The sequence below is a fragment of the Cyprinus carpio genome, chromosome A5, assembly GCF_018340385.1.
Source record: "Cyprinus carpio isolate SPL01 chromosome A5, ASM1834038v1, whole genome shotgun sequence".
NCBI classification, from domain to species: Eukaryota; Metazoa; Chordata; class Actinopteri; order Cypriniformes; family Cyprinidae; genus Cyprinus; species Cyprinus carpio.
Genome location: NC_056576.1, coordinates 7899905 through 7922393, shown reverse-complemented (window position 1 = coordinate 7922393; position 22489 = coordinate 7899905). Strand labels below are relative to the sequence as shown.

Below are 22489 nucleotides of genomic sequence, written 5' to 3'. Positions count from 1 at the left end.
TACCTTTTTAACCCCTTTTATGTTTGTTTAACAACGGAAGTCATTGTGCTTATTTATTTGTTATATTTTATTTCATTTACCTTTTTTTTTTCCTATTTACCACACTTGTATGTGCTCATTATTTTATATTTTGGGACACTGTGCTAGACATATTGAGAATTATGTATTATGTATTAAGTTACATAATAATGATAATAATAATAATAATACAATACAAAAAAAAAAAAAAAAAAAACGATGTATAAAATAATTGTAATAAATTAACGCGGACTGTTTTATAAACTACATTTCCCGTGAGCCTCTATTCTGGCTTCTGATTGGCTGAATGATGTTATGGGAAGTTCATGGATAGAAATGAGTGGCTTTTCCCGGCAGATTTGTTGGCGGTTCACGCGGCCTGATAACCCGCTTCTCCAAGTTTGCTGCTTTTAAAAACAGGACTTGATTAAGGTATGCATTAGGATAGGAGATTGAAAAAACCTTTAGATGATTTTAGCGGACATGTGGATTTTCTATCAATGCATATTTCTGATAAAATAAGCAACAGCCCGTTTCCTCCTCGGTCGCTAAAAGTGCAGCTGTGTGCACGCGCTCTCACAAAGTAACGCACGTTCGAACCAGCTGAAGTAACCAAATATGACCAATCTGCAGAAAATAGACTAGCCTTATTTAACATACTTGGTTCTTCAGATTGTTTTCTTAAAGTTTCATTTGATTGCATTTGTGTCGTTGGTGAATGAAATAAGTCCGACCTACATGCCCTCAGAAACTGAACTTGAAAAGGTCACTGGATGTAAAAGCAATTAATTTTCTTCCAAATAACATGATTTATGCACGTTAATAACGTGTCGTTTCACCTTGATAAAATCCAAATATGAAACAATAAAACATTTTTTAGCCATGAAGTACTGCAAAATGATCTGGAATAGTGTTTGAAATGGCATACATAGTAGTGATAGTATGTACAGTCATGGCCAGAAGTTTTGGTAGTGACATAAATTTTGTGTTTTTGCAAAGTATGTTGCTTCAGTATTTGTAGATTATTTTTCCACATGTTTCTATGGTATACTGAAAAACATTGATAAGCATATCATAAGTTTTAAAGGCTTTTATTGGCAATATGTAATGAGTCAGTATTTACAGTGTTGACCCTTATTCTTCATAACTTCTGCAATTCGCTCTGGCATGCTGGATATTAGCTTCTGGGCTGATGGCGATCCATTCTTGCCTTCTGCTTGTCCACTTGCCTTTTGAGGACTGACCACATGTTCTCTATGAGATGGAGATCCCATAAGCAGATCCTAAACACAAAATTTAAATCACTGCCAAAACTTTTGGCCGTGACTGTACTGTGTGCCGTGCGCTTATCTGTCATGGAAAACCTGGAAATATCAGGAGTATTTTAAAAGGGTAGTTCTAGGCCTGAAAAATCATGAACGTTTCTGTAGTGAGCAGGTTTAAAAATAAAATATTGCATTGGCAGAAATTATACAAATAACTGACTAGAAATCTCATGGAACATGTTGAAGGCAACAATGTAACATGCATACTACTTTTACCATTACCTTTATCATTATAGTGTATACTATGCAGAATTATGTGAGTTTTAAGCTGGTATTCCATTTCAAAAAAGTTTGGACTTTGATCATGCTCTTCATAAGAGTTATGGAGGTTGTTGACATTTTGTTAATTTTTCAGTGTGTACTTCCAGAGTAAAAACATCATGTCTGAGGAACCTGGACCCAGTGGTCAGCCACAATCCCAGACCCAGTCCCAAACACAATCACAGCCTGGATCCAGCTCCTCATCCGCCCCAACATCATCAAGCCAGGGCTCGTCCTCAGGCTCAGGCACTCTGAGTTCTGTAGATACAGTACCGGTCCAGGAACTACAGTCTATTCCTGAAGACGAGGAGGAAGTCCAGCCTCAGGTGTGGGGCCGGGTCATCCCCTTGGTGCATGGATTGAGTGTGCTCAGTTAAGTGTGTCGTCTACCTTGATTGAAGAAAATGAGTAATGTGAGAATTTTAGTTGACTTCTGCCTGCCATTCCTGCATATGAAGTGTTATATTTAGTTTCCCAAGGGTTTTTGAACAGGAGTGGTATCAATAACAGACCAAATAGATTGCATTTAAGACCTCTTCTGACCACTATGTATAGTAAGAGTCAAATAGATATTATTAATGGACTGTTCTGGGTTCAGCTAAAGTTAAGTGCTGTTGACAACATTTATAATGTAATTTTCATACCAAGATAGTTTCAGTGTTTTGAACACGTAAAACTAGTAACTGACACAGTATGTGCAAGGACTCCCAATAAGGCTATGGCATAACTTTTCATAAAATACTCTTTACCTGGTGCAAACTACACTATCAGTAATTCAAAACCAGAAGTTTATCCTTTTAGCAAAGCATTCCCACCATTAAAAGTGCTTAAGTGCTTTAAAATAACCTTTAGTAGCCTCCCATTTCTGATTATAAACACCTTTACACTGGTCACAATGTATATGCATTACTCTAATGGTCATTTTGTTTATTTATTTGTTTGTTGTTAAATTTTAGTTTTTTTTTTTTTGTTTGTTTGTTTGTTTTTATTTAGGAACAAGTTGAAATAATTTACTGTGGCAATTGACAATGCCACAAATGCTGTCAATAGAGCTTGCATAAAATATAGATCATTCCTTTAACATTTCTGAGATTGTTGAGATATTATGGTATAACAGGAATAGGGCCAGTTTGTTTAATAGTATTATTTACTATTAGAGTATTTATTAATAATTTGAATAAGCTTTTATTTTTGCATTTTCATTTCCATTTTAATTTTAGTTAAAGTCTTAATAATAATATTATTATGTGCTTGTGTATTTCATATTTATTTAGCATGAATAAAGTTCTTCAGTTTAAACTTACTTTATTTCAACATTTCTCAGTTTTATTTATGTTTTGTAAGTTTAGGTTTTCATCTAACTTTTTTTTTTCTTTTCAGCTAACAAAAATGATTTTTAACAGTTTTATTTAACAATAACAATACTCAATATGGCTTCTTTTTTATATTTTCCAGATTGCACAGAAAACCAGTATATCTTTGGAAGGGATAAAGCATGTGATTACACTTTTAACAACGCCATTGTAAGACAGTCGACACATTTCAGGACATACAGCAAGAAGCACTTTAAGATTTTTAGGGTAAGACCAACATTGAGAAGCTATTTAGTAAATTTATTTTCTTCAAATAAAACTTCATTTTATCATTTAAAAAAAATATGTCTGACTGTGAAAAGCGCATTTCTACAATGGCATCAGGTCTCACTCATCAGGAGCCCCGTTTAAAATAATATGGCCTGTTTTATTTTTACGTCTGTTTCAGGATGAGAATCTCGTCTACGTCAAGGACCTCAGCGGTAACGGCACGTGGGTGGACGATGAGAAAATAGGAAACGGGAAGCAAAGTCTTCTTAGCAATAACTCTGTAATTGCCCTGGCAGAACAAAAACATCAAGGTTAGTCATTTAGGTGAGTTTTATGAAATATAAACTTAAGCTCATACAATAAATCACCTGAAAATGATCATATTGAGGCTATATTTTATACAAACAGTATAGTATCCAGTGGCTTTCAAGGTCTGAAAAGGACAGCTCTGGCTCTGAGCTCTTATTGGTTCTTTATTTCCACAGTTTTTATGTTCATAGATAAGATGGGGGACGATCAACCAAACCTTCCTTTAGAGTTCAGCAAAAAATATCACATAGCACGAAAGATTGGAACGTAAGTAATCTTGATTTTCAGAAACCTTCAAAATATCATTTTCTGTGTTGTTATGTGCTTTATTAGATTGTTTAGATGGGCCTAGCATTGTGTAGTTTGTTATAGAAGGTGGTTTCTTTACAAGGATGTTAACTACCATCACAATACTGTTTTATTTGATAATTGTATTACATTTGTTTTTGCAGTTTATTGTATTTAGCCCGAAAACCTTTGATTGTGTTTTCTGACAGCGGTGTCTGCGGTGAAGTCAAGCTCGCCATTGAAAAGGAAACCTGTAAAAAAGTTGCTCTGAAAACTATAAACAAACACGACTTCCCATCAATAGGGGTAAGAACTGGGTGTATGTACGTATTATTATATAATATGTACAGTGCTTATCACAATGCACATTTTCATACTGTAAATATTTATATTACTTTAATGCCTTATAGTCCACATTGAGCAGTGCAATAAGTTATTAACAACAAGCGCATTTCCATTACAGATTTGCGCAAAACTTTGGTGATATTTTATAAATGTCGATAAAAAAAAAGTATTGTGATTTTACAGAGTTGCGCAAAACTTTGGTGATATTTTATAAATGTCAAAAGCGGAATTTTAAGTGTTTGTTTTTTAAGTCTCTATCTAACGGACTCACCAAGCCTTTGAATTTATTGGATCATAAAATATCTAAAAGTAGATGAAACAGTGGAACTCACCAAGCCTGAATTTATTTGATCAAAAGTATAGTATAAACAGTAAAATTGTGAAATATTATTACAATTTGTTTTATTTATTTTTGAATTTTCATCAGTCATTACTCCAGTCTTAAGTGTCACATGATCCTTCAGAAATCATTCTAATATGCTGCTCAAGTAATGTTGAAAACATATGTTTTTTTTCTGCTGAATACTTTTGTGGAAACACTTTTTTTTTTTTTTTTTTTTTTTTTTTTTTTTTTTGCAAATTTCTTTTAAAAAAAAAGAACATTTTATACATTTATATTTGAGATAATTTTTTTTTAGTATAGTGTTGCTTTATACTGTCCATAGTAGTTTGTACTGTCATCAATTTAATTTTGTTGTGAGAAACCTATTTCAGTGAGAACTACTATTAGATGATGTGTATCCATTAAGAAAGACGTGTGATGGTTTAGGATTTTGTTCGCACACACTAACGTTTAAAATTACTCATACCTGATTAATATTAAAATGTTCTATTTGCGTTCCAACAGACGGCCACACGCAATGCTGAGCGGGAAATTGAAATTTTGAAGAAAATTGATCATGTAAGTCATTAATGAATCTTTACACGCCACAGAGCTATAGATAAAATATCTCATTCACATCTCATTGTTTTTCTCTGCCCTGCAGCCGTGCCTGATCAAGACAGAAGATTTCTACCAGACGGAAGATTCCTACTACATTGTTTTGGAGTAGTAAGTCCCTGTGGTGTTTTAATGGGAATAGTTAGAAACATGAACTTGCAGGCAGAATTTACTTCAGTACAAATCAATTCTACCTGTATATTTTTTCAAAGCACTGCATATTCTTACCTATTAAAAAAGGACCTTTAGCCAAAACATTTAGCTCAATTACAGAAGCATTTGTTTCCTCTTTCTGTTTTCTCATGATCTATTGAGTGTTATATTCTCAAACATAGCAGATTTTCAATCTTTTTTTAACACATTTTTTTGAACATGCTTTTTAATGAATGAATCATTGTCACTGTGCTGTGAATAGTGTTGAAGGAGGAGAGCTGTTTGGCAGAATCAAGGCCAAGAAACAGCTGGAAGAAGAAATCGCCAAACTCTACTTCTATCAGATGCTCAGGGCTGTGGAGGTACGTCTTTATGGGAGATGCTTCAAACAGCATCTTCCTCTAGAAGTGTTTTTTAAATATACACAAGCATGAGCCTGCACTGCTTACCCATAGATAGTCAACTGACCATTTAGAATGGGGAAAGACAACTTTGTAGTACCATGTTCAACTGGCAGCTACAATACCTTTCAAAATTTAAGTTCAAAAATGTTGTTTTTAAAAGAAGTCTAGTATTCTGCATTTATTTGAATAAATACAATAAAAATTATAATATTGTCAAATATTATAAAAAAAAAAACAGTTTTCTGTTTGAATATATTTTAAAATGTAATTTATTCCTGTGATCAAAGCTGAATTTTCAGCATCATTCCTCCAGTCTTCAGTGTCACATGATCTTTCAGAAATCATTCTAATATGCTGATTTGCTGCTCAGGAAATGGTTCTTATTATTATCAGAGTTGAAAAAAGTGTTGTGCTGCTTCATATTTTTGTGGAACCTGTGAAGCATTTTATTTCAGGATTCTTTGATGAATAGAAACTTTAAAAGAAAGGTGTTTATTTAAAATAAAAACTATTTTGATTTAATAAATACATTTACTGTGACTTCTGATCAATTTAATACATCCTATTGCTGATATATATATATATATATATCTGAATAATATATATATATATATATATATATATTCATTTATTTTAAAAAGTAAATAAATCTTACTGACCCCAAAAGGTTACTAGAAATTAGGTTTTCTGGTTTATATATATACACACATTTTTTTTTTTTTTTTATGTTGTGGCTGATAACCTATACATGTCATTATTATAAAACTATACTATTTTCTATACTATATTATAACTATTCTATACATAAAAAAGAAACACTTAAAAACTAAACATGTAGTTATGTGCTATAAGGGAATGTCACAATATGATAACGATTAATAATTTTCAAATCTACTACAAAAAACATCTCATTTCAAAAATATATTAAAGAAGGTTGATGTACTTTTTTCAAAAAACAAAATTAGCACATTATTAATGTGCAGGATCTCGCTCTTTGAGATAGAATTCATTTAGCAGATGCTTCCATCAAAAACTACTTACAATTGAGGTGCAAAAGCTATTTGTCACAGAGCTAACAATATTCATACGTCGTGTAATGCCAGGTTTATTAGAAAGCTAGACTAGGAGACAAGCAATAGCAGAGGTGAAATACAAAATAATTTTTCAGAAATGTTCTGTTATATTCTCTCCAGTATCTCCACAATAACGGGATCATACATCGAGATCTCAAGCCCGAGAATGTGCTGCTGACTTCACATGACGACATCTGTTTGATTAAGGTGTGTTTACCTGAGAGCTTAGAAACTGGAGTTACTTTTGCCACAGTTCCTGACATTGTTCTCCTTTAATTATAGCAGTTCCAATGTTCAGAGATCCAACCAAGCCTTTGTCTTTGTAGTTAAAACAGGATGCACAGAAATAATTCTGAACCTGAGAAAACCTGCTTTCCAAACACATGCGAATTCTCAGTGCTTTGTAGATTACAGATTTTAATCAGTCCAAGATTTTGGAAGAATCCTCCCTGATGAAGACGCTCTGCGGGACGCCCACATATCTCGCCCCGGAGGTGTTCACACACGCTGCAACTGTAGGATATACAAAAGCAGTCGATTATTGGAGCCTGGGGGTCCTGCTGTTCATCTGGTTAGTGGAGATTAATGTTGAATGAGTATATTTGAAGCAGTTGGATCCAGCATTAGATTAAAGGTTCTTAAAGGAGTAGTTCACCTAAAAATGATATGAAGTCTTCCCTTACAGAAAATCCACATGAACTTCTCACATGCTATCAAATGTTAAAATCACATGAGAAATATGTAGAACACATGTGAAACCTGTGATTTTGGAACATTTACACAGTGAAAAAGGTTTGGAAATGTGTTAACAATCCCATTTGACTTTGTTCTTCAACACTAATAGTGAATTATAGTATATGTAAAGGATATTCTGCCCACTCTATTGAATATAATGAAAGTGAATGAGGACTGGTGCTGTCAAGCTTCAAAAAAGATGCAAAGTATCATAAATGTTTCCATTATGACTGCTACACTACATTCCAGAACTTTTGTCACATTGAGATTTATTTATATACAGATTGTTTTAAAGCAATTTCACACTGAACATTAGTTTTATTCAAGTCAAAAAATATATTTAATATCACTAAATCAACCAAAATACATTCATTTATATCACCAAAACTACCTTTATATGGGTTAATCAGGTAGAAATGGCTCTTTAAAGTAACAGTTGCAGGTTATATTTTTTGCAGAGGTGGGGTTTACAAGGGTTTATTCCACATTTTCGTCTCTACTCTTGTGGACGCGTGTTCACGGCTTCGCCGCAAATGTGCACCACTGATATCACATGGACTACTTTTCTGTGTCTTGATCACATAAGGACCCTTGTTGTCTATGGGAGGGTCTGAAAGCTCTCAGATTTCAACAAAAATATTTTAAATTGTGTTCCGAAGATGAACAAAGGTCTTGTGGGTTTGGAGCGACATGAGGGTGAGTAATTAATGACAGAATTTTCATTTTTGGGTGAACTATCTCTTTAACCAGAAAATAACAGTGTTATGTCGCAAAGTTCTACAATTTTTAAACAAATGCAATTTCATTCAGTGTTGTCATTATTCATCTCAAGTTGGTTTAGTTCAATAATAATGCCAAGTTTGGTAAATTATGAAACAAGCTTAATTCAGCAGCTCTACAGAAGGCAATAGTGTCATTATTCTGTTTTTGTAAAAGGAATAGACTGAAATTTTGCTCTTCACTAATAATCTTCATCTCCAGTGATGAGTTATTGAGAACCAGATCAGTCTGACTTGAACAAACCATTCCGATCAGTTTTGTGTAATGGATCAACTGATTTACTGTAAAAATCTGACTCAAAAGAATGATCCTTACATGAATGTGTCAAGAGCTAATGTTAAATTTTTTCAAAAAAAGTTCAAAAGAAAAGTCAGTTCATTGGTCAGAACTCTGAAAGATAATGTGTATATTGTATGCCCAAAATCTAAACTCATGCAGACTGAGCTTGTGTGAATATATGAAAGCTGTGTTTATATGTATTGTCGTAGTTTGGGTGGTTATCCTCCATTCAACCCCGAGTGCTCTACCATGTCGGTGCGTGAGCAGATCATTAACGGCCACTACCGCTTCATCCCATCTCAGTGGAAGAAGGTTTCAAATGAAGGTAATGTCTTTGCTCTCCAATTACAATTGGATAGTTAAAGGGGACATTGGATGCAAAATTCTCTTTTACCTGGTATTTGTCTATGTGTGTGAACACAACCACCCTACAATGATAAAAATCCATTCATGCTTTTTTTTTTAATCCCCTAAAAACCTAAACAGTCTCAATTAACAAGCTGTTTTGATTTTCTGAGAAGTATGACATCATACTCTTCAGGCCCCATTTCATGAAGACCCTAAAGAATCATACCAACTTGTGGAAAATCAGGCATCCAGTGGCCCCCTTAAATAGCATGTACATTAGATCAGTTTATATTGTCAGAAGTATTTGAACTTAAAAGCATACAGTGTAAGTTATACATTCACTTTGTCTTTCAGCCAAAGATTTGATCAAGAAGCTTCTGGTTGTGGATCCTGAAAAGCGTCTGAGTGTTGAAGAGGCGCTAGCACATTCGTGGTTGAATGTAAGTGCTGAAAAACCCACTAAATAGACGAATGTTGTTCAGCATTATTAAACTAGTATTTAAAGTTATCAACCTTTAAATAGCATTTGAAATGTGATTGCTTTAAAGGGGTCATATGATGTTGCTAAAAAGACTATCAGTAGTTTATAGTTTCAGTTCAAAGCGGCTCGCACTCGCCAGATCAGATGCTCTGACAGAAAGTCTGTGTGTGAGGCTGACAGAGACGCGCTGTTTAATGTGTTTGAGATGTGCTGTTTTCCTTCATGCATGACTTGCATTTCACAGGTATATTCTCCATCTGTAAATGTAAAAAAAAAAAAAAAAAAAAAGCCATGGAAATATTTCCATTTTGCTGTCAGAAGTGCATGAGCTTTTGCTTTGCAATTCTCCGCTAGACTCCACAGACTTTTAGAACGAGCGTCACCGTGCACATAATCAAAATAGCCTTTTTACTCAATTGGTGTGTCCTTTTTATTATTTTAATTTTTCGTTTAGTAACTTCTACTTTAAAAGGATTTATTTTGTTTTTAGATTGCAATGTTACACCGTTAGAATGTAATGTGATTTTAACAATTTTTTGCACATAATATATGCCTACATGCTTACATTCACTTTGTTTAAACCAAATACAAAATACCGAGATATATAGGCTACCATACACTGCAAATCAGCCAAAAAAAACAGAGATAAGAATTTTTGCTCATATCGCCCAGCCTTATATAGAAGTGTACTGGAGGTTTTTTTTTTCTTTCTTTCTTTTCGTTTTTTCTCTTTAAATAGCATTAAGAAAACCTAAATAGCAAAAATTAACTAAACAGTTTAACTATACTGTAAAATGTTTTCACATGGTCAGTATGGTTTAAAAAGGTCTGTATGTTTTGGTTAAACTGTTCTGGAACAGTGTTGTAAATACAACTTAACCACTGATTTCTAGTTGTGTCCTCTGTTAGAATGCCAAACAAAGTATTTTCGTTTTCACAACGAAACAGCGTCTCCACAACATGGCACTGTTGGCAACAGCGAGAATCAAAGTTATGCCTTCTTTCTTTGCGTGAACATTTGGGCGGCGTTATGCAAATCTTCCCACATCATGAAGTAGACATGTGGGGGCATGTTTAAACAAGCCGTTTTAGGAGGGCATGGACGAGTCTAAACTTTAATAAAAGACTTTAGTCTTTGCAACTTTAGGGATCTTATCTATTCACGAACAGCTTGTAACACTCCAAAGACAAAGGAAAACTTGACATCGCACCATATGACCAATTTAATTAAAATAAAAAACAGCATTTCGCAAATTTAATATATCGTTCTTATGTCTGTGTAACAGGATGATGAGATGAGAAACACTGCAAATCAATTGATGCATCGTGAAACATCCAAGGTACAACAACAAAAAAACACAGCTTGAATCTGTGTGGATTTTTATTCTGGATAAAATGTTAAAAAAAAAAAACATTTGGAAGTCGTAATTTTTTCTATTACAGAGCTCAAGTCTATAAATTCATATATTTGCTTTCAAAATGGATTTCAACATTGACTAGATGAATATTAATTCATTTGTCATTAAAAACTAAATATGGTTTTAATTTTCATTACAGAAACGTAAGGCACGAGAGGGAGAGGGAGAGGGTGAGGGTGAACCGCCATCCAAGAGGAAACCTGGGCCTTGACTTTCGCAGACTTTTATTTGTTTCCTGGTGTCCATTTAAATGCTTTTTCTTGTGATCAATTCATCCTGAACGTCTAACACTGTACTGCTCTTGTAAATATGTATTTCTACCATTTCCTGTGTCAAAAATAAAATGTTTTAACAGTTTCTACACATCTGATTTTAAGAATGTTTTATGCAGATTTCAAAACACAAACTAGAGGTCTGCGTGAGACATCATTGTCTTACATTTACGTTTAGCAGACACTTTTATCCAAAGCCACTTACAAATGAGGACAATGGAAGCAACACCCGGTCAGTGAACCACCTGGAATTTAAAAGGCTGCCAAGCCAGATACCAACGAGTGATTTGTGCGTTGGTATCCTTCATGCAGTGGAGCCACTGCAGAGAGGTGTGGTCCGAACAGAGAGTGACAGCCCACCTGATGGCCAAACACACTTTCTCTATGGTGCTGTACTTCGTCTCTCTCTCTACGAGAGCTCCTCTCCCTCTATCTCCTGGGACAGGACTGCACCCAGCCCTCTGTCTGATGCGTCGATCTGCAACATGAAGGGGAGAGAAAAGTCAAGAGTATGTAATAGCGGTCCGCCACACAGAGTAGCCTTTACTTGGGTAAAAGCCTGCTGACACAGCTTCGTCCACTGGACCGGATCTGGTGCTTCCTTTTTAATGAGATCAGTCAGAGGGCTGGATAAGGTCCGTGTGTGTATGTGTGAGTGTGTGTTTGTATGTGGGTGTGTGTGGGTGATTTTTTGTGTGATTTTTGGTCTTAGGTCTCGGACAAGTTGCAACTGCTGCTGTCTAATTAATTTGTGGACGCACTTGTCTGTGAACCAAGTGGAAGTCCAGATACCTAAGCTTCACACGCCCAACCGGACACTTCTTCGGGTTGTCCTTGAGTCCGGCCACTCTCAGTACAGCCTTCAAATGCTCCATATGATGTTGCCAGTCATTGCTAAAGATTATGATGTCATCTAGATAGGCAGTGACATATGCAGCATGGTGCCGGAAAATACGGTCCATGAGTCACTGAAAAGTGGCCGGTGCCCCAAACAAATGTTAAATCCAGTGTTGAATAAAAACTAGCTTTGCCCAGCTGATCAAGCAATTCATCAACTCTCGGCATTTGATACGCATTGAATTTCGACACAGCATTTACTTTGCTGTAATCCACACAGAATCGAACAGAGCAGACCGTTTAAGGAACTAAAACTATCGGGCTCATCCAATCTGCTGGATTCTTCTATTACCCCCATTTCAAGCATTGCTTCTAATTCAGTCTGAACCACTTTTTTCTTGTGTTCAGGTAAACGATATGATACATGAGACTACTACACCTGGCTCAGTCTCAATATGGAACTTTATCTCCCGGTGCAAATTTTCATAAGCTGGTTCCCCTGTTGTACAACTGGCTTTGTTTGTCCTGAGCCTTTAACAAATTTACATAGATAGCCACCCAAAGTGTGGAGTTTTGTTTTCAGGTCCATTACATAATGAATTTCATTTTTACTCTGAGAAGATCTGTCCTGCCAAGTTTCTCTCAGGATGACTAAAACCCCTCTGGGCTGACGTCCATAAAGAGGCTCAAAGGGGGAAAACCTCATGGAGGCTTGCGGGACCTCACGCACAGCGAACAAGAGGGGTTCCAACCATTTATCCCAATATTTGGTGTTTTTTTTTTTTTTTTTTTTTTTTTGGAGAGAGAGAGCGATTGGGTGTGAATTAGTGTTGTAGTAGACTACTTGTTTAAATCATGCTTTCAGCTGAAAATATTCAGTATCTATGTAGACGGTGTAGTCTGCGTTGTTTTTTTTAATACAATAATCAGTTGGACATCAGATGACGGTTCGACTCTTCTTTAATCTGATAAGACATAAACAGCATTTATAGACTGTCAATTCACCCTTTTTCGTTTCTCTCCCATGCATAGACAGGGCAGAGAGAAAGAAAACATTCAAACAATGAAATGAAATTGAAAACCGTGAAATGAAATTGAAATCAGCATACCTGATAAGACATAAAAAGTGTTTATAGACTGTCAATTCGCCCTTTTTAAATTCTGCAAGGTGAATGTAGAGTGCAATGCAATTAGCACGTGCTTAGAGTTTACATCAGACAGAAAAGTGATCAAACTTGAAAATAATTATACAAGAAAAAATACAATTATACATTTACATTACATTACATTTACATTTAGTCATTTAGCAGACGCTTTTATCCAAAGCGACTTACAAATGAGGATAATGGAAGCAATCAAAATCAACAAAAGAGCAATGATATACAAGTGCTATAACAAGTCTCAGTTAGCTTAAACGCAGTACACGTAGCAAGGGCTTTTAAATAATATAATATAATAAATTAGAAAGTTTTTTTTTATTATTATTATTAATAGAGCAAGCTAGTGTTAGAGGTCTTTTTTTGCTTTTGTTAATTGTATAATAAATGAAAAGACAACAGATAGAATACAAAAAGATTAGACAGCTAGTTAGATTTTTTTTTTTTTTAAGAATGGAATTAGAATAGTGAGTGCTAAAGTTAGAGGGTCAAATAAAGATGGAAGAGATGTGTTTTAAGCCGATTCTTGAAGATGGCTAAGGCCTCAGCTGCTAGGATTGAGTTGGGCAGGTCATTCCACCAGGAAGGAACATTTAATTTAAAAGTCTTTAAAAGTGACTTTGTGCTTCTTTGGGATGGCACAATCAAGCGACGTTCACTTGCAGAACGCAAGCTTCTAGAGCAGGGATAATTATACAAGAAAAATAATCTCACATATGATATAAATGACAAATTTAAGAACAAAAATAATTTAAAAGAAAAAGATGTAATTGGATTAATCGGAGCTCATTAGAAACACACCTCTCACATGCAGAGACAGTGCAGAAAGGGAAGAGGAGGTCCAAAGACAGGAAATTAGGGTCAACATTGCAGTCAGAAATTTAAAGGCGAAGGTGCACACACACAGACAGGCATATCAGGTACACATTTGAACACTTTTTGTGTAGTTCTATGTATGAAGATAATACTTTCTATACCTGTTACATCTAGAAGGAAGAAACAAATTCCTTGAGAACTATGACTTCCTGCTTATGTCCATTGCTGTCATCATAGCCTTTAAATTATTTCTGATTTTAGTGATCCTTCTCTATCAAGCTAGCTAAATATGTTTAACATGTGAATTCTTGCTAAATATGGAGTTATATTACGGGCTGTTGGCATGAATTGTACTTGTGGTGGAGTGCTCTTGGAGCGAGTGAAACCCACAACGCTCGGACCTTTAAAACATCCACTCCTCGTTCCAGTCATAATCACACCCCTCCGCTCACATACTCTGATTGTGAGTAACTGTTGCTGTCAAGACAGACCTATTTCAGAACCAGCCGCTATAAAAATAATCTGGCTGCGAGCGCGGGACATATATTTTTGCTGGCGGGCCAATTTTGGCCTGCGGGCCACCTGTTGCCAACCACTGCTGTACTGGTTTTTCTTCCATGCACGGGACAGCCGACAAATCCAGAGAAGCTTGAAAAGGTGCTGGCAGACCTGGATGGCACACTAGACAAGCTGGAAAATGTGTTTTGGAACTAGCCCTTCCTGTGCAGTGAGGACATCTCATTGGCTGACCTGTTAGTAGTTTGTGAGCTCATGCAGGTAATAACTCAGAGTCGCTAAACATACTGTGAATGTTTAAACAGACCAGTTATATATCAGAAACTATAAGTAAAGTCCTACCTGTCTTAGTTCACATGGTCTTGAGATGTTTGGCAACGTCTAAGCTACAGGGCTGAAGTGTTTTAAAATAATTTCCTTTGTCTCTTTCAGCCCCTGTGTGGTGGGAGGGACATTCTGAAGGACAGACCCAAACCTTTTGATGAAGCTCACTCTGTTGTCTATCAAATAAGGGAGAAGTTCACAGCTAAACTGTCTCCCTGTTAAAAAAAGAGCCATTCTGTAAAGATATGTTTCACAACTATTCACAATTAATTTGGCAAAGTGTTTCTGCAGTTTACCTTTTGGGATCAGTGATGTATCTGTCTGACATATGCAGTGTGTAACACTGCGAACCAATTGATGCATCATGAAACATCCGAGATACAACAACAAAAAGCACAAACTTTAATCTGTATGGATCTTTATTATTTAAAATGTAAACAGAAGAAAATTGGAAATTGTAATTGTTTTCTATTACAGAGCTAAAGTCTATGAATTCATATATTTTCTTTCAAAATGTATTACAGCATTGACTAGATGCATACTAATACATTTGTCATCAAAAATTAAATATGGTTTTCATTTTCATCACAGAAATGTAAGGCACAAAAGGGAGAGGGTGAACCACCATCCAAGAGGAAACCTGGGCCTTGACTTTCGCAGATTTTTATTTGTTTCGTGGTGTCCATTTAAAAGCTTTTTCTTGTGACCAATTCATCCTGAAGGTCTAACACTGTACTGCTCTGGTAAATATGTATTTCTACCATTTCTTGCGTCAAAAATAATTAATGTTTTTATGGTTTATACACATTTGATTTTAAGAATGTGTTATGCAGATTTCAAAACACAAACTAGGGGTCTGCGCGAGACATCACTGTCTTAATGCGTTACACTACGTTAAGTGTTTTCTTCATAATGGTTTTCTATGGGAGAAACGCTTAACATTCGCATAGTGTTCATATTCTGGGGTCATCTGTTTGCCTGTTGGTACTATGTTTTATTAATAAGGTTTATACAGAATGTGGTCTTTTATTATCAGTCTTAAAGGGTTTTTTTTTGCATTTAATTGGGTTTCTGGCATGTCTGAAAGCTCAGAAAAGCTATAAAGAATACACACAGCCAGTTTGTTATGGGCTGTCTGAGTCTGAAACTGTCATCCAGTAAGCGGTTTTAATTTGCAGCCACTTCTACTTATTTAGCTATTTAAATAAGACCACCTCCAAGCCATATACTCAGTCCAATGCAATTCACGTGTCTTGTCTCGCCCCACGGAAGAGAAGGGTGGGGTGAGCAGTAGCTCATTATGTACATGTTTCAAAAGGCAAAAAAGTTTGTGTTGCACACACATTTGGTTGTAAATCGACATGGTAATACAATATTTTGAGTAAACTGAGCAAACTGCATATGTCAGACAGATACATCATTGATCCCAAAAGGTAAACTGCAGAAACACTTTGCCAAGTTAATTGTGAACAGCTGTGAACATATTTTTACAGAGTGGCTTGTTTTGAACATGGAGGCAGTTTAGCTGTGAACTTCTCCCTTATTTGATAGACAACAGAGTGAGCTTCATCAAAAGAGTCCGAGAGAGCTGACTGGACTCGACTCCTCCAGCTCAGCAGTTTGGGTCTGTCCTTCAGAATGTCCCTCCCACTACACAGGGGCTGAAAGAGACAAGATAAAGTATTTTAAAGCTCTTTAGCTCTGTAGCTTAGACGTCGCCAAACATCTCAAGACCGTGTGAACTAAGACAGGTAGGACTTTATATTTTCTTCTTTGTAACTGGTCTGTGTAAACATTCACAGTATGTTTAGCGGCTCTGAGTTCTTACCTGCATGAGCTCACAAACTGCTAACAGGTCAGCCAATGAGATGTCGTCACCACACAGGAAGGGCTGGTTCTTCAGAAACATGTTTTCCAGCTTGTCTAGTGTGCCATCCAGGTCTGCTAGCACCTTTTCAAAGTTCTCTGGATTTGTAGGCTGTCCCATGCATGGCAGTAAAACCTGTACAGGGATAAAAAAAAAAAAACTGAAATCTGCCAAAATGAAACCGGTAAACACAGTTTAAAACAGTTTTGGAAGAAGAATAAAGTCGCTGCTTGAAATGTCATGTCAACTAGCCACATGTCAAGCCCTACCTCATGCAAAAAGATGGAGGAAGTGTTTATATGTGTGTTGGTGTGATTCCAGGCCGTGTACTCATCCACTCGGGCTCTCTTCTCTGGCAGTTTTGGGTACCAGTGATCAGGGACATTATAGGCTGTCGCCAGATACTTTAATATGGCATCACTGTGACACAACATCAGAGCTTAGAAGAATATCACACTCCAAAATAAGGTTTGATCTGTTTTTCTGTGTACATGCTCTCCTTTTACCTCTCAGTGAGAACAAATCCATTGTCCTCCAACACGGGCAGTTTTTGCATAGGGTTGAGTTTGGTGAACGCAGGTGTTTTGTGCTGCCCTAGAGAGTCAAGTTCAAGAGCATTAAAAACAAAAAAAGGATTTTTTTCAACAAATGATATTAAGTTTGAATTCATAAAGAGTTCTGACAATAAATATTAACACATTATATTCAGTATAACTTTTGTAGAGGTTTGGTTTCAAATCATCTGGACTTTACAAATGCATTCAAAACAGCTCTCACAGTCTCCACTGAACAACACACTCACAACAATGTTGCTCACCTTTTCGTATGGCAATGTTTTCCACTGTATGTGGTATTTTGTTGTGTTTAAGGAATATTAGTATAGCCCTGCAGGCCTGAGACACGAGATCTAAGTATGCTTTCACAGCCTGTCTGCCAGCCATAGTCAACTGAAGTGTGAGTCCTTCTGTAGATACGAGAAGTATTTCAGCTTGGGACCCCTCAGTCAATTCACCCCTTTAATAGGGGATGGGCCAGGGGGGAAGTGGATGTGTGGTTGCAACGTGACTTGTTTGATAGAAGATCAGGGTGTCCTATTTGGCACATGCTAAATTTGACCCAATTACAGGATGACCTAGATGTCTCCAAATCATGGAATACCTGGAAGAAACCCATGAGAACGTCATGGAAAATTAACAAACTCACAGGAAAAACCTCCTGGCTCAAGATAGAGTGACCCACTGATCCACCGTGCAGACAGATCCGATAACAGAAACATCGACATGGAAAAATGTATGTTTACTGTGTGAAATGATTTAAGTTGTGGGGGAGACTTAGGGTTTGATACAGGACCACAGTGTTTCATGCATGTCTAAAATTCCAACAAATTACATGATGTCCCAACTAGTACAGGACGGTTGGCATGCATGCCATGTGTGTGAGAGAAAGAAATGAATGTGAGGCTATGGGCCAGATTTACTATCAGCTTGCCAGTGCAAACCCTCTTTTGGCATTAAAAAAATACTGTCAGGATTTACTCACGCGCTATGAAAAATTAGTGCTGAAAAGGTTTAGACAGTCATTTTTGCATCTGACCTTATTGCATATACATTTGAAGGATATTCACTTTCATACGCAAAATTTATGAGAGGAGAGTATTTAAAGGAATCACACACCATGGTTTACTAAGGTATGCAGTAGTCAGTTAACTGGTATTTGCACTGCTCTTGGTAGATTGTGTTGGTCATTATGGAAATGATCTGGCTGCATCTGTGCTCATTAATGTGCACACTGTCAGTAGATCAACCGCATAACTTTCCACTCCCATCGTCGCTTTTATGTGATTGCACTCTTCCCTAATCTTCAGGGGTAAAGAGGGAGATATATTATGTTTTTAGGGTAATGAAGAGTCTTTTAACCACTCAATACCCTACAGAACCTGTTCCAGTTCCACAATTAAATGAAACAAGATCTTTTGCATCTAAAGTTGCATAATGATGACAAGGAACAGGAGCATTATCACAACTTTAGCTAACATTCTGGCAGTGTGTTATGCTAATATTCTACAGGGCTGTACTAATATTCCTCAAAGACAACAAAATACCAAATAAGGTTTAAAACATTGTCATACGAAAAGGTAAGCAACATTGTCTTTTGTGAGTGTGTTGTTTGGAGTGAGCTGTTTTGAATTCATTTGTTCAGTGGATTTGAATCCAAATCTGTAAGAGAGCTGTTTTGAATTCATTTGTAAAGTCCAGAATGATTTGAATCCAAATCTGTAGAAAAAAACAAATCAAACATTATTTTGGAGTGTGATATTCTTCTAAGCTCTGATGTTGTGTCACAGTGATGCCATATTAAAGTATCTGGCGACAGCCTATAATGTCCCTGATCACTGGTACCCCAAACTGCCAGAGAAGAGAACCCGAGTTGATGAGTACACAGCCTGGAATCACACCAACACACACACACACGCACACATTTCCTCCGTCTTCTTGCATAAGGTAGGGTTTGACATGTGGCTAGTTGACATGACTTTTTAAGCAGTGACTATTCTTCTTCCAAAACTGTTTTAAACTGCTTACATAGCAAACGATCTTGGCTTGAATTGCGGCCTCAAGCTGGCACTGCTGCCGTCCTGTCGGCAATGGCATGTATTCTTTCAGCCAGAGCTGGGCCCTGTGAGGCAATGATGGCACAGTGTGGATTACGGCAAACAATATGAGGGCTGATTGTTGGTGGGAGGAGTGTGGCCCAGATCAATTTTGTGCCAAAATCGGTGATCTACCATAAGACCCATTGTTCATACTGTCCATCCTAAATAGTATGTGAGATTAAAATTAGTGTGCCTCAAAGCATAGTATGTTGAAAAGAGTAGGTATGCCAAAAGTCCCCGTATGGTCTGCTATTTCAGGGTGATTTTTGAAGTGTGGATCCGTGCACACTTTAATGGCTAATGTTTCCCACAATCCATTGTGTTTTTGGTCTTTTATTGTAGGGTGATTTTTGAAGTGTTGTTCGTTGCGTCACCCATAGACTCCTCAATAGCGGTTTTGAAGCTCTAAAGCTGTGTCCCAAACTTAAGTGCGTGGACTCCGAAGTGCGCATTTGAAGTGCGAATGCGTCACAGTGGCGCGACGAAGAGTGTCCCAAACTTAAGTGTGTGGACTCCAAAGTGCGGATGTGAAGTGTGATTGCGTCACAGCGTCACGACGTAAGCTGTCCCAAAGTCAGAATGCGCACTTCGAAGACCGCATTTGAAGTGCGAATGCATCACCGCGGCGCGACGAAAGGCTAACGAATTTCGAAAGCGACTTCAAATGCGCCCTTCATTTCCCATGGAAATGGAGTGTACATCTTATGGACACTTCGCACCCTACCATATCCCAGAATCACTTGCGTGCATAGGACGAAGGTGTTTATATTCAGAGGCAGGTGAGAGTTCTGTGGAGGACTTCACATTAAAATGTAAGTATTGTGTTTTCATTTACTCAAATACCTAGCGAAAGTGTTTAAAGCCAGGTTTTTTAAACATAAAGCCCACAAACAATAAGACAGCCATTATATAAGGCAATGGTCTTTCCCTTTGTTGTGTTTTTGAAGTGCTGTCATTCAAGATATGTCTACAAATGTTTTAACCAAACTTTAGCACTTCAGTATTTTGTATGCATGTACTGCTGTGTCATATTTTCTAATGTTAAGATTGCAAACCTGTCTTTTTTCATAAATGTTTTCATTTTCTTTTGTTTTAATACTATTCTGGAGAAAGTGAGCATGTGTTTTTGTTGTTAACAGGCAAAACATTCTTTTATATGTTTATTTGTTTGTCCTGTAAATACTTTTTTACACATTAAAACAAATTGTTCTATACATAATAGAAAGTACTTTTTACAACCATTTACAACATAGCTTAGGTTTAACATCAGAAAACAACATCAGGAGACTTCCGGTTTTGCCATGTAGTGGAGAGACGCGTAGTGTAAGAGCTCCGACTTAAAATTCACAATTATTTTTCATAACACTATATTGGGGGCTGGTTCGTTTTCTTCGCGCTATTTTTGGTCTTGGTTACTTGTTCCTAATGAGTAAAGGTACACGAGCTGGCGGTAAAAACAACCCTCAAAGCAAAGTGCCTCATCCTGGGCAAGAAAGCGGCAAGATGTCGGACGACGCTACAAACCCGCTAACAACTGACACGCTGGTGAGCGAACTTGACAAACTGAGGAGAAACATGACTGGCGAACTTACCGCGCTGCTGAATTCGTCGCTTGAGTCCATTCACTCGTCCATTGCCTCTATTGGGTCTACCTTGGCGACTCAGGCGACTACCATCACTGATATGGAAACTAGTTTATCCAGGTGCGCTGGAAGCTGTTTCATGCGGGGGGGGCTGAGGCTGGGTTGGAAAATATGTGACGTCATTATGTTGTGACTGACGACATGAAATTTCTCTACTAGTCTTCTCCCCTGGCGTGATTGTTACTGTTTTATACACAAAAATTGTACTTGATGTACTTGTACTTTGATGTTTAATAAAAAAAAAAAAAAAATACTGTTTAGGCTACGTGTTGTAGCCATTAAAGAAAACATATTTGGTTTCATATTTGTTTAAATATTATAGGCTAATGTAATTTTTTTATTTATTTAATCAATGTTTATTATGAAAGTGAGCATGCAGCATGAGAAAGATATGATACATCATGCGCAATAGCCTATGAGACATGGAGTGGGTAAGACATGATTTTAACCACTTTATTGAGTTTTGTTTTGTAGAAAGACTCTGTTTGTCTTTTAATTGTATTTTAATTTTGATCAATATTTTATCAACCCATTGCCTGTATTTAATAAACAAGCAAATATATTAGCAGACAATGTAATAAGGTGCCAGCACATCACTTGTATTGCACGTGAACTGGAGGGAGCAGAAACTCAGCTTGTGCCTAACAGACAGTTTTAGAAATATAGGCTATCTATTATAGAAAGCTTAAAAATGTCTACTTTTAAACGAAAATATTCAAAACGAAAAGAAATAGGCTACTCTCTGAATATGTCGGCCTAATCCATATCTGGCGTTCATGGCGAGTCCGCATCGTCTTTGCAGCGACACAGAATATTAAAATAATTAATCATTAGTTTATATCTTATACACTATATCTTAATCCCACATTAAACACATTGTTATGTCTGTTTTTTATTTTTTTTTATTTTTTTTTTTTTCAAGTTTTTAAGTACAATATTAGGTTAGTCCACAGCCCCCCACTAGGGGGGGCTGATGCTATGACGGGGGGGGGGGCTGCAGCCCCCGCAGCACCCCCCTTCCCGCGCCATTGAGTTTATCCGATCACAGCGACAGGATTACTCATCTCGAGCAGGAGGTCTCTACACTTCAGTCGAAGTTGGTGTTGGCAACGGAGGAGAACGTCGCTTTAAGAGCTAACGTGGAAGATCTCGTCTCGCGGTCCAAACGGCAAAATATTCGGGTGGTTGGTCTTCCGGAGGATATCGAGGGAAAGGATGTCAGGCAGTTTATGACAGATTTATTCACCGAGGTTGTCGGCGATGCCCTTCCCGCACCTCCGGAGCTTGACAGAGCCCATCGGAGCCTGAGACCCAAACCCCGCCAAGGTCAAAATTCCCGTCCGATATAGTGAGATTTTCACCGTTACATTGAGAAGGAGGGGGCCGTGCTCAAATGGGCGAAATCCTCCAAAGAAATTACATTCAAGGGTCATAGGATAAAATTTTACGAGGACTTCTGTGCTTCGGTGGCTAATAGGAGAGCTTCGTTCAACAATGTCAAGGGCCTGTTGTACAAACGCGGTGTTCGTTTTGGCATGCTCTACCCAGCTAGACTTCGCGTGTCATACAACGGCTCGGAGTTTCTACTTCGACTCTCCTGATGCTGCAGAAAAATTCTACCATCAAAACTTTACTGAGTAACTTTATGGGCAGCGCTGAAGATA

The 22489-nt window shown here is 37.0% G+C and overlaps 2 protein-coding genes across 4 annotated transcripts; one reads left to right on the top strand and one right to left on the bottom strand.

Moving 5' to 3' along the window:
• The first annotated feature begins 314 nt into the window (after positions 1-314).
• On the top strand, positions 315-11103 carry LOC109050186 (serine/threonine-protein kinase Chk2-like). Of its 3 annotated transcripts, none has more exons than XM_042752761.1 (15): positions 315-450; positions 1699-1976; positions 3060-3184; positions 3366-3498; positions 3673-3763; positions 3994-4090; positions 4977-5030; positions 5116-5180; positions 5485-5584; positions 6820-6906; positions 7107-7270; positions 8703-8818; positions 9196-9281; positions 10609-10662; positions 10880-11103. In XM_042752761.1, exons 2-15 carry the CDS (start codon positions 1724-1726, stop codon positions 10949-10951), a joined length of 1497 nt encoding a protein of 498 aa, XP_042608695.1. In that variant the 5' UTR covers positions 315-450; positions 1699-1723; the 3' UTR covers positions 10952-11103. The 3 variants fall into 3 exon arrangements, with proteins under 3 accessions (XP_042608695.1, XP_042608703.1, XP_042608708.1); XM_042752769.1 differs by having other exon boundaries at positions 316-450; positions 1712-1976; XM_042752774.1 differs by having other exon boundaries at positions 338-450; positions 1706-1976.
• Positions 11104-15267: 4164 nt separating this feature from the next.
• LOC109049693 (glutathione S-transferase theta-1-like) lies at positions 15268-17482 on the bottom strand. Its single transcript, XM_042752749.1, has 5 exons — positions 17347-17482; positions 17036-17123; positions 16799-16949; positions 16491-16664; positions 15268-16323 (listed from the first exon to the last, which is right to left on the bottom strand). Exons 1-5 carry the CDS (start codon positions 17468-17470, stop codon positions 16150-16152), a joined length of 711 nt encoding a protein of 236 aa, XP_042608683.1. The 5' UTR covers positions 17471-17482; the 3' UTR covers positions 15268-16149.
• Between the last annotated feature and the right edge of the window lie 5007 nt (positions 17483-22489).